At 38.4% G+C, this 12,849-nt stretch overlaps 1 protein-coding gene across 1 annotated transcript in view; it reads right to left on the minus strand.

The window, feature by feature from the left end:
* Positions 1-1,981: 1,981 nt before the first annotated feature.
* The window catches only part of TYR (tyrosinase), a 48,922-nt gene continuing 38,054 nt past the window's right edge, over positions 1,982-12,849 (minus strand). The window contains exons 4-5 of the mRNA XM_088534983.1: positions 8,873-9,054; positions 1,982-2,243 (exon numbers count right to left, since the gene is read on the minus strand). Coding sequence (XP_088391109.1) covers positions 2,020-2,243; positions 8,873-9,054 — 406 coding nt within the window. The 3' untranslated portion in view covers positions 1,982-2,019. The remainder of the gene's footprint in view (positions 2,244-8,872; positions 9,055-12,849) is intronic.

The following is a 12,849-nucleotide window of genomic DNA, read 5'->3' on the forward strand; positions in this document are numbered from 1 at the left end:
GTGCTGACTCATGGAAAACAGGATTTCTACATCAGGAGAAAGATGTGTGTGGATATTAATGCTTTGATGTAAGAAAGCACAGAAGCACATCCCCTATACAAACATCTGTTTTCAGAGGACCCTTCACAGCCATCATGCCAGTCCCCCAAGGTATTACACCTCCTCTGCTCGTTAGAGAATTGCTCTTTCTATAGAACAGAATATGATTCTAAAGCAAATCCCCTAATGTGGAAGTGAATCCATCTAGAAATACAGTTGAAAAAATATAAAAATGAAAAAAATATACAAGTGAAGCCTCTCACTGCCCCATAAGAATGCTCACTGGAGGCAGGAGAGAAAATAGCTCATCTGAGAGTTTCTATGGCACTTTTCACTAGGAAAGAGTGCTTAAAACAAGGGTCAAAGTGCAAGTTTCTCCCCCGTTTTCAGATGGTGCCATGTCTTTCATTTCTTTTCCACTCGCCTTCTCTCCTCAGCTATTTCACCACATAACTGCTCCTCACCATCCTTGAGGTGCTTGCAGTGCGTGGGTGAGCCGCATGCAAGGCCATGGTGGCACCAGCTCCCAAGGTGTCATGAGGACAGCGTTCTGTGGTGGCAGCACAGGGCAGCCCGGCAAGGGTGGTTGTGGAATATAGTACCATTAGCCTGAGACATGGTGGGCTGCACCACTTTTGATCTTTATTTTTATTTCAATTCTCTAACTAGTAAAGGAATGTTCCTCCCCCTTTAGGCCCTTTCATTATCCTCTTCACTGCAGCCGCCTAAGCATATCTCAGTGTTTCTGGAAGTTTTGTGAGAAGAAGCAGTATTAATATCCTCTATATAATGGTAGGAACTGAGGCAGATGGTGGCAGAATAACACAGAAATCCTCTATCTGTTCTGGGAATGGGTCTTCAGTCCCTAAAGGCTCATTCCGTCACTTTAAACATAACGCTATCATGTCAGCCCCCAAAAATACTTGGAATGAGCCAGGACTGCAACATTGCCATGAATAGAACAGGTATCTGCAGGAAAAATGTCATGCCTCTAGCCTCAATGATCTGTCAATTTTTTAAAAGATGACCAGGAAGTGATATCTTTTCTCTGAACCAAACTAATGGTACATCTAATTTTAAGGACCACTGTGAATTTATGCTTCTTACTAACAGGGTGCTTTGGAATTATTAAAAGCCATTTAGAGTCACCATTCCCCAAAAGGGGATATTCTTTTGGGTTAAGACTCATCATACTATTAGATACCTTGTTTTGTGACATATGGATTAGTTGTACAGAATATGAGCATATTCTTACTTATTGGAGCACCTGTAAGCCAAACTGAACAGAGGCAGAAAGCAGTGAGGCTAGATTTCCTCTCCTAAATAAATCCTCAGCACACCAGACAAATGAAGAAAAATATAGCAGAATAGGAACCAAAATGCCTGAAACAAGTGAGAAGTGGTTTTTGAGTGCCTGCTTCCTGCTGTTGATGGCCTTCAATCAAGGGTAAACAGGACATTACTGGAGCTGGAGGGGAAGTACTTCCACCTTAAAAGAAAAACGTGTCTATGGATCATTCCCTCTACTCAGAGGTACAGCACATTTCTCTCACTAAATCAAATGGCTCTGTACAACACAGTGTAGCACCGTTTTGGCAGTCAGGCACCTCTTGCTGGAGCCATTTACCCACCTGTGCCCTGCACATTTCTTCATGTGCATCAGGCTGGGGGATTTCAGCCTGCAATTGTAAGAAAGCAAAAAGCAGTGTATACAGTCTGGTTTCACAGGAATATCATTTAATCAAGCATTGCATAAGAAATACATGGTTCCTTGGGTGATATGGTAACTTATGTTGGAGCTGGGAAATATAAGGGATGAATTTGACAATATACTACAACACTGGAGGTTACAAAAGACGTGATTAACAGTACGGTCCAGCGTGCTTATACGGCACACCTCAGCAACATGTTCATAAACATGAATCAAACCCTGCAGGCTTGATTAGCACCTTAGCAACACTGCTGAATTACTGGAGGCCTTTATAAATGGGACTGATAAGACATATTATTGTAATCTTCACTTTCTGTAAGTAAGGGCTGTATCTCTGCAGAAGTTTCTCTTCTTTTCTTCCTGCAGGCAAGAGCAATCCCTGTGAGCAGAGCAGTAATTATGCCACCGATCACAGCTGCGCCAACTAACCAGGCCCAGATCTGACGAGCTTGCTCAAGATACGGGGTTAAAAAGTCCTGGAAAGAAGCAAGTTCTGGGGGAAAAAAAAAAGCAGAAAAAGAAACATCCTTTTATTTTATGTAATTTACAGGTAACTGGCAGTTATATAATGGCTAATACCAGAAAACTCAAAGTGAAAAAGACACTACATTTGGTAACAAATGCCCACAGTTCACAAATAGTTTTGAGCAAATCTTCTTAGTCCTTAGAGTTTATGTTTCCCCATTTTTATTACAAACAGGACCAGAGTTCACAGTATTCTTTAAGGTTTTATCAAAATGGTAAGAACATAACACAAGAACAGATTGTGCAGTATCTCCAAAGGTCCCCCTAATTCAGCATCCTTCCAGCAGCAACAACCAAAGCAGAGTACGAGAGCAGAGTTTAAGAGCAGGTCAAGCATATCCAGACCATTTCACAAAATACTCTCCCAGACTCCACCAATGTGCAGCTCAGGGATTTCCCAAAATATTGGTCGTGTCCTCGTATGTAATAGTCTCTAGTAGATTTTTTTACTATTTTCATCAGCTTGTCCAGCTGCTCTTTAAACTTCTGTCACAATTTTTTGGACCAAGGAGTTCCTTATCTTAACTATATACTGTGTGAAGAGCCACCTTCTTTCCCTTGCTTCGAACTTGCCACCTGCTTGTTTCATTTGATGGCTCTTGGGCTGAGAGAGACAGTAGACAACTTCTCATAGAGGGCTCTCACTTCACTGTGTGACCTCTTCACAGCACACCCCAGAGTCGGCTGGATGGTATGTGAGAAATGGAAGTATGAATCCAATTAGACCAAGCTGGATTTGGAATACACATCTCCCAGTTACTATCTGCAGCTAGCTAGTAGAACAAGAAAAAGGGACACCTATGGAAAGGTTTTCAATTGCTTCTGAACAGCATTTGTGTAGCTGGACTGCTGTAAATGTGCTCAACGACATTTAGTGTGGTGCTGTCCCAGAATGTCTCCCTGCCCATCTCCCAGTGGTGGTGTCAAGAAAAGCGATCCCATGCAACTCCTTGAAGCATGGTGCTTCTGAACACAAGCTTTTGAATGCACTATTCTCTGAAAACATGCTATTGGTTTGAGACTCTAAAAGCTGCATAATCTTAGCACTTGATGTCTGAATTATCCTTTGAGATACCAGTTTAGCCTGAATATAGTTTGCTTTGCCTCTACAATTCTGCTTTGCTTTTGGGAAATGTGCTTTCTATTTCTGGGGTTCTTATTTTCCAGTTTTGTATTCTGAATTTGGACTTGCCACAGTCTACACAGTCAGCCTTCTGCTTCTGACCTCGGTAGACATATAACACTAATGCTATATAACACTAAGAATTATTTTAAAAATAGGTTCTTAATACTTCAAAATGGACTCCAGAAGCCTTTGTATACAAGGCACCTCATAATTTCTCATCTACCAAATGAGGACATCACCAGCCAGTCAGATCCTTTGTACCACGAATATAAATTAATATTTCTGCAGGACTCAGCTTCTGCAGTGGTAGGCACCAAAGAAAAAAGTGTAGGAAGATACATCTTCAGGATAGTCTTTTAAGAGTGTGCAATAAATCATACATTTGGCTACATACAACTTGGCTGAGAAAAAAAGAAACCAAAATTAAGGTGAATTGGATATCTGATTCTTAATGAATTCTGTCTATGCTGTGCAATGTGTGAAGTGGAAATCTGTGGAAAAAGAGTATATACTTATACATAATGCTTATATATATAAGGCTGGAGGGTGAATTATGATTGTACAGGCAAATTTAATGTTGGAATTCTTAATTTTCCATGCTTGACATTGTAACCTCAACATTTTTTAACCTACCACTTTTATGATTTTATTATAAACAAGATGGAATTAGAAACAAAATGGAGGATGCATATGATAACAGAAACCTGATACATGAGAGAAACTCGATACTGTCTTAAAGGTGCTCAAAAAAGAGCATTAACACCAAGTTCTCCTCCTTGCAGAACTTCATCTGGGATATGAGGGATTTCTAAGCGACTCCTTAAAAGCATACTTTATCCTTCAACCATCTCTCTCCTCTATCGTGATTAATTGGAGTTCTGACTATCTTTTCCTTGGTAAAATATAGCATGACTTTGCGACACAGGGAAGTCACAATTCATGACTGGTCCTTTCAGAAGGGATTAATCTAATCCCTTTTTTTTTAATATACATATATATATATATATATATAAAATATAATCTGTCAAAGATATCTCTCTCTTGCTCTCTGTACACAGTTACTGTAATTTGCTCGAAGACCATAGCCACCCCCTGGCATTGACTGCCTGTTTTCTGCTTCTGCTTGATGTGCAAAAGATGTTTGGTGTCTCTATCATGAAGTTACCATGGTTACTCTGGGGTGCCAGGGAATGGAGTATCCCAGGGCTTCCTACAATCTGTAAACACGTGACCCAAACACAACAGTAAACCTACAGCTGTTCCCAGGCTTGTTTGCCCCGCAGAAATCCTGCAAACTGGGATTTTGAGGACTCCATTGCCATAATACTTTAGTCTCTGACAGGGCAAGAGCCATGAGTGCAGTGATGTTTTTCTGATGACTACCTGGAAAAAGTGCTAAGACAGAGTGTAGAAGAGAGAGCTGCTCTCTGGAAGCCATTTTTTGAGTGAAATGAACATGTGGTTTTAGTCACCTGCCCTGGAAGATGCCCTGGTTTCAAGTTATGAAGATCCTCAGTCTATCCTAACACTTGTTCCTGCAGTGAGGAGCAATTCACACGACCTTTGCACTACACTGGAGTTACCCGTATGGAAACTCTCCTGTTTGGAATATCTTTCAGAACGTTGTGTTCTTACAGTTTAAGACTTTCCATTAACACAAGAGAAAGTCTGCAGAAGATGGTGGGCCCTAGTCCTCTATCTTTGGAGAGCAAGAGATGTTGTGCAGTGAGTCTTAATGAGCCATGTATTGTTGTAAATTTAAGCTGTTCCTTTTTAGTCCTGTCTTAAATCTAAGGTGGACAACACAAGAAGCAATGACTCCTACCCTTAAAATCCCCTGCATCATATGGCTATCATATCTCACTGAAAACATGAGAATAAGGCATTTTATAATAAATTTTATAATCATTTTTTCTCAGAGATGAGTTGGCAGGAGTAATCCCTGCTTGTTACTTCTGCACAGTAGCATTGCTGTGCGTTTACACCCACTCACTGGCCACACTGACACATTTGCAGAGTGGATTATAGACAAAAATGGATTATTTTGGTGTTTTGAAAGGGGATAAATCAAATATTCTTGGTATATTTATAGAGCAACACAGTTTGTTGTTGTTTGTTTGCTGTCATAGCTGCTGGATAATCTGAGTTAACACTTGCACATGATAGCTGCTCTTTCACAGTCTGCCTATATGAATCTCCCAAAAAGGAGGTGAGATCTGGCTATAGGATATGTGATACACGCCACCATCACATTACGTGCTACTAGGGTGCTAATACCTCATAGAAAGATAGTTATCTTTTGCTAGGTCTCAATGGAAAAAAAGGAGAAAGCAAACAATCAAAAAAGTGATTTTTAAAATCCATTCTTCAAAAAATGAGAAAGAACCAGCCACACATACAGGTGTTATCACATCATACCCATGTGGAAAAGTCAGACTGTATCTATGGTTTTATCTGTTCCTATATCCAGAAGAAAAAAAAAAAAAAAAAGACTTAGTCCATACCCTTAAATGCAAATGCTTGGAATAACTCTTGCAATAGAGTATTGTTTTGACAGCCATTGCTAGGTGGTGCAATTAGTCTTCCAAATACTTTCTAAGGATGCCAGCAGATGTTTGTCCTCAGCAAGACACGCCAGTTTGTTAGTTTTACAGTTCATGGATTACAAGTCAGGGAGGGCTGGGTGGCTTCTTCACTTTCTGCTCAGATCAGCACCCAGGCAATTAGACTCTGACATGTCTTTGATTCCTGATGGATGGATTTCCATGTATATTTTTATAACAACTTCTACTTCAGGGTTGTCATATGTATGAAAATACATGAAGCTACAATTTAAAAATCCACATACTCTCCTGCACTGATTTGCTTTTCAGTAGAAAGAAGGGCTTCAGGCATCAACTTTTTCCCCAGGGTAGAAAAACATTTTAATTTAGCATTAAAATACCATTTTCTTGTTGGATCCTTTCCCACTTTTTTTTTCTTGTAACCAGGCTCATAATGTTCTGTTTGGAACACTTTCACCTCTACAAAGTTGTTGTGCTCTAGCCCAGAACTGCCATTGCTGCTTTTCCCAGTCACTTGCTTTAAAATCAAGCAAAACCTAGTTTCTTTGTTCATTCCTCACCTATCCATTCTCGCTCCTCTGTCTTTCCTCTTCCTCCCTATTAGAAAGATCTCCAGAAATTCTACCTATGCTCATCACCCCCAGATCTTCACTGATGTTATTTTTCTCATTTTTTTTGACTTTTTTTTCTGCATGTCTCATAGTTCCTGGCTTTCATGCACAGACCAATAGTTTCTGTTCTGCCTTGAGTACATTGGAGGCAGGTCTCCTTCTTCAGCTCCTGTACTAAGAAGTTCCTGTTTATTCTTAAGAAGCAGCTAGCATTCCTATACAGGGAAAGTCTGTGCTTAGGAACTGAAATATTGAGAAATATCCTTATCCGCATCTGAAATTCTAGAGCATTTTCCATTGGTAAACTATTTTTCTTTGGATGAGAAATAGCTCTCTTCCTCTCAACGAGATTTAACAGGAGCTTGAGCAACATCTAAGTATTATCTGGGCCTTCTAAATGAGGCTGAATTTCAGTCTTTGTGTTGATCTTTCAAATAATTAAGGGTCTACTTTCCTATATTAAGAACATGGGCAGGAGTTAATGAGAATTTCATTTTCTGAGCCCTTCATGTTCGCTCTTGCCCAGGAAGAATGAAGGAGGCAACAGAGCTAAATTGTTAAATGGTAACAAGTTTACTGCTTGCTTTTGCAATATCAGTTCAGTTCTCATTATTTCTGATTCTCATGATATTTGGAATTTTTGATGGTATGAAAACCATTCATATCATGATTACATCATATCATGAGATTTGCTTCATTAAAATTAGGTATGTATTTTTCTAGTTGTGATCAAAAATAAAAATATGGATATGTAAACAAATGGGAAAGATAACTATTAATGAAAGCAAAGTATTAATTTTGAGAGTATATTTTAAGTGATTTTGAAATTATTTTCTGTTTGAATAAATGGGGTTAGTCAAATTGTATATAGCAAGCTAGAAGAAAGACTGACTTCTGTCTCTGTGTTGTGTTATGAAATGGCCTTAACAATTATCCAGGTGAGTTAGAGTTTTCCTTTCCTTACATATAAAATAATCAGTCATAAAATGAGTTTGCTGGATGGCTCTAAATCACAAGCTGGATTTTACTTAACTGTAGAATTAAATGAATAAGCTGAATGCACACTTAGACAGTTTATCACGTGTGCAGAATCCATGCACCCTCATTAAGCAAACTCCTTCAGAACAGCAGAGGTGCCCTGGGCATTGTTACCATCTGATAAAGACAAAAAAAAAAAAAAAAAAAAAAAGCAACAAGAATGCAGATTTTCCTAAAATCTCTCTGCTGTTTCTGCTATATAGTTACTATATCTTCAATTCTCAACTGCCTTTTAATTGAACAGATGTTTTTGCAGAAGGTTTTCTACCTCAAACATGAAAAGCAAACATGCCAGTAACCTACTTGGAAATGATGCTTTGCAAAGATGATAACTGCAACTCATATCCAGGATAGATTTTGAAAACAGTGAGCACCAGATATGTATCTGATTATTCCAATAGACCGTATTTTTAATGGATTGGGTCAAAGTATCTAAGAAAGCTTCTGCTCCAGATGACTTCATATCTTTAATAGAATTTAACCCTTCTCTTAGACAAGAAGGATAACTGTGCTACCAAAGTGAATTATGAATTATGAAGTCCTCTGCCCTGAGCACAAGACCTGAGTCTAACTGAGGTTCCCCAGGAGCTAAAGCTCCCTGTCCAGTCTGTGCTTGAGAGAATGTATGAAACACTGAAGTCAAAATATAACAACACAAATCAAAATTGCCAGTAAACAATGCAAAATTGATGAGATTCAATTAAAAAGTGGTCCAGATGCATTATGTACAAATAACCACAGAGCAAGCACAAAGTCAGTGGATCACCTAGTTTAAACTGCTGTACAGACCTTGTGCTGTGCTTTAATAGAGGTGAATTTTATTCTGGGTATTTAAGAGATCAAATTTGTAAACCAAAAAGGCGAAGTTTGGATCTGCCTGCCCTTCAAACAAAGTTTAGAATCTGAAAAATCCACTGGTTTCCATTTATGTTTCACGGTATCACCTGAGCTGGGCAAACAGCAGATTCAAAATCCAGTCTCTTTTCTTCCTAGTGCTGATCGGAAGGTGACTTTTTGGGTCAGACTCTGTTCTTTATGAGTCTGTGTAGTCAAACAGCATAGACAGAATATGTAGGATTGATGACAGTTATTAATTTTTGGTTGCCGCTTTTCGAATAACATCATATTGGTTATATATAAAACTATAAATATATATTATATATAGTAATGTTTATTATATATATATATATAATGAATTATAATAATATATAAAATATTATATATATAAATTGACATTTACTTTGAATTGTAATGTTACCTGGTTCTTCCAGATACTGATAATCATATCCCAGTTCTCTTGATGGAATAAAAAATTCTCCATTTCGGTAAAGAGGGATAAAAGGGACCATGTAGTTTTCTCGGTTGTGCCCAATGGGTGCATTGGCTGCTGGGTAAATTTCTCGCAGGGGCCTGTGTCTTCTTAGCCACCGCTCAAAAATGCTGTGAAAGAAGAAGAATGACTATTAATGGTGGAGATTGTCATAGATTTTATTTCAGAGATCATAGAAATGCAGAATCACACAGATATCAGAAACAGTCAAAGGGGCTTGAACCCTGGGGACAGATTGACACACATTTTACCTTGTGATTCCATAAGTTCAAAACTCTCCACATAGTTCTGGATTAATTACTTCAGTTATGATTTCCTATGCAAGTCAATGTAAAGCAAAGGACTGCAGTGCTGCAGGGTGGCTGAATACATTTTGAAATTTCAGATGCAATTCACTGTCTCAGTATGATCTAACTATATCTTCTGCTCAGTAATTCACATTGTCCTAAGGGATAGAGAGAAGAAGATTGAAGACCGCAGTCCTTCCTCTTCACCTTCAGAACTTGTTATGGCCATTTTTGAATAGACCTGTTCCCATCTTGTCTCGCACTGCTTGGTGCGGTGGTCCCACCAATGATGATTGGTCACAGGCTGAAGGGTTCAGATTCCTCTGTGTAATTAATAATCAACTGTTCTGACACTGATGTTCTCTCAAAAACACGGACCTTAAATCCAAGATCTCTACAGCATCAGGATCTCTGCGTATCACCCCAGAATTTTGCAGGTAGATTTCATCTCCTATCTTTGGGCAGAAGTGTTAAGAAAAAATCTGCTTAATCCATCAAGTTAAAGTTTGCCCACTCTCACTCATCAAAACAGAACTGCGGCCATAATTTCAGTTATTTTTTTAGAATCAAAAGATTTAATAGATGAAAGCATCACTATGTTCATCCACCTTGTCAGCCCTTAACAATGTGGTCATTAATCTTGATTAAATTCTTCATTTGTGGCTCTCATCTTCAGTTGATTTCATCAAACCTGTCTAGAAAGACTCTTATCATAATAAATAATGTTCAGATGGACAAATTTAAACAACGATATCAAGGCTTTAGTTGTAGTTATCACAGGGAAGTTTGAACAACAGCTCTGTAATCAGATTACATCTCCAGTGAATAGCATAGAAAAAATCAGTAATCATTACAAACAAAATGGCGTATAGAAAAAATCAGTAATCATTACAAACAAAATGGCGTATAAAGGAAATAAGGGTCTTAGTTTAGACAGGAGAGAATGATGAACTTCAGTTCTTATCCTGTGTGATCTTAAACCTTGCCTTAGGTAAGGCATTCTGCCCATCATGTAGAAGAAGGCAGCTGAGACAGATGTTTTCTGTGAGACAGAAACATTAGAAGTGCCAAACACTAGTTCTGGGAGTAGAGAAGCATTTCAGGAAGAGGAAAGAGATAGGACTTATATCATTTTTTAAAATTCTGATGATGGTCCATGTCTTAACATTTGAATGCTTAATCTGAGGTGCTTTATAGGGAGTGACTTTTAGAAAATGCTGAGTACTCACATTCAGAAATTCTGAAGCGTTGATGAGCACACAATTTTGAACGGGAAGCCATCACTGACCCGAAATAACTTCGTATGATACCCTGAAATGCAGCATCCTATCTGGGTGACTTAAATGTTGCAATTTCACAAGCAGTTTCAAGAAAAATTCTTAGGATAGTAATCTTTTAAATAGAACAAAAATGCAAACCATTTCCATGGAAATGAACATATGCACTTTGGATTCTTTCATTTGCAATGTGGTTGCTACATAAGATATCAAGCTTTTCTAAGCAGTAGCATGAGTATTGAATTGTCTGTCCTTGCAGCTGATCCTTATGCAATCATATGCCCTTGATTACAGATATGATGAGTTCTGCTGATGTAGTAGCTATATCATACATTTTGGTGATCTGTTTATGATCAGTTCCCTCTCTAGCCATATAGCACCAGCATAAAATTATATAGCCTTTACTGAAATCCATTTCATCTATCACAACGCTATGCCAGTGTAGAAAATTCATAAATATCTCTGTGGGTTTCAGGAGTCATGTTTTCCACCGTTTCCTCTTAAATATCTGGCTCTGTGCATTTATCTTGACCTTCCTTCAGCCACATTAAGATATTAGTATCATATTCTGCTTGCTAACAAAGTGATTGGATGAAGACACATTCAGTCTTTCCAGTTAATGGCTTATTCCCAATTTGTTCAACAGGATGGATTTGTAGTACTAACCTTTTCTTGGCAAGATAAGGCATGCTGCTTAGTATTTTCTTGAGTATCTTCATGTTTTTCTTCTTTTGCCTGAGAAAAAGTGTTTAGAGCCTGACAGCTATAATACATCACTTCTATTTTTCACATTCTCGTCTGTTTGTATTTCTCCTTTTAAAAGGGAGGCACTGCCATTTCCTTCCTTTGTTAAGAGGAGTTACGAGGAAAAAAAGCTCACCCTCCCCTTGTAAAAGAAGTTTCCTGACTGGGTGGGAAAAGAAAACTCCCTCTTGCATCCAGTAAGGAGGAAAAGCTGGGGAGAGGGGGTAGACTTAAGCTATGTCTCTGTTGTGAAGTACAAGTAGTACATGCTGGACACCTTAGGCCACTTCCTATTGAAGAGCAGCATTTTGAGCCTCCCTAGCCGAGGCCATCAGCTCCCCTCACAGATTTTTAAAAATCTTGACTACTAATGTAACCCATGGCTTGTGCTATCAATCAGGCAATGATGTTGGCACAGTGTTGCTGTCCCTTGGAGACTTGCCTTAACTGAAAATATTTTGGTCACAACAATTGTATATATGGAGAAAATAATCAAACTGTATTTTGCCTCGGTGTCCTAGAGCCAACGAATTAAAAATTCTATAGGAAAATGATTTTTTTTTTTTCTCAGCTAAAGTGCAGAAAGAGAATTGGTTCATGATTGAGGAGATAACTGAGAGATTAGAAGAAAAGTTACCCATTTTCTGTTGATCTGTGATAACTGTCATGACTCAATCTATGTATTAATTTGAGGCAATTCACATCAAAAATGCTCTCATTCATGTAATGCTATTGTCTTCTGCAGACAAAGAGAACACATGTGAACATTTAGAATGGTTATCTGACAGCTCGTCCGTGTATCTCAGACTACAAAACCACTACCTCTATCAGATAACTGGCGTGTTTTCCATGGCAAAGATAGTTCAGTACCTCAGTTGATCTATTGCTGGTAGAACTTTTGATTTTATTTTGTAAAGTAAATCATTAGTAAGTTGCTTCATTTTTGTATCTTGAAAATATGTACTTATTTTCTGTATTTTGCTCTGTAGCTACAAACTTGAAAGAGTAGCTTAGGACTGCAGAACTAAAACTACACGTGCACAGATGAATGTGCTCTGATAACCTGATCCCTTTGAGGAGTAATGATGTCCTCTGTAAGAAAGCAAGGTATGTAGCAGGATGGTAGACTTGAACTTCCTGTAGCAGGTGTTTTGGTTACCTTGGAAAAACTCTACTATCGTGTTTTCCTTATATGAACTCCCAGTGTCCTCCCCTGTTCCAGAAACCCTAACAGAGGAAGACTATGAATAAAATGGCAACTAAAGGCTTCCCTTCCTTTGTTCAATGAGACCAAGAGTAATAAAAAAGACACACAAAATCAGGGCCATGTGATATACAGTTTCTCTATGACTTCTGTGAAAAAAGAATAGTGTCAAGCAGAGGTTCATATTAAGGGAGAGATCTATCTGATTCTTACAACAGCCCTGGCTGCTCTTTCTCAGGATTTGGCCCATGAGGTCAAATAGCTAATTATTTATTTTTGTACAAATAGGGGTTATATTCTCCAGACTTGGAGACTTGGAGGCTTTTTTTTTTTTTTTTTTTTTTTTTTTTTTTTTTACCACTGCAGTGCCAGCTAAACTGATGTAATTTGGGA

The sequence above is a fragment of the Tinamus guttatus genome, unplaced genomic scaffold (genome assembly GCF_059628265.1).
Source record: "Tinamus guttatus ecotype Peru unplaced genomic scaffold, ASM5962826v1 Tinamus_guttatus_pri_ptg000602l, whole genome shotgun sequence".
In the NCBI taxonomy this organism is placed as follows: Eukaryota; Metazoa; Chordata; class Aves; order Tinamiformes; family Tinamidae; genus Tinamus; species Tinamus guttatus.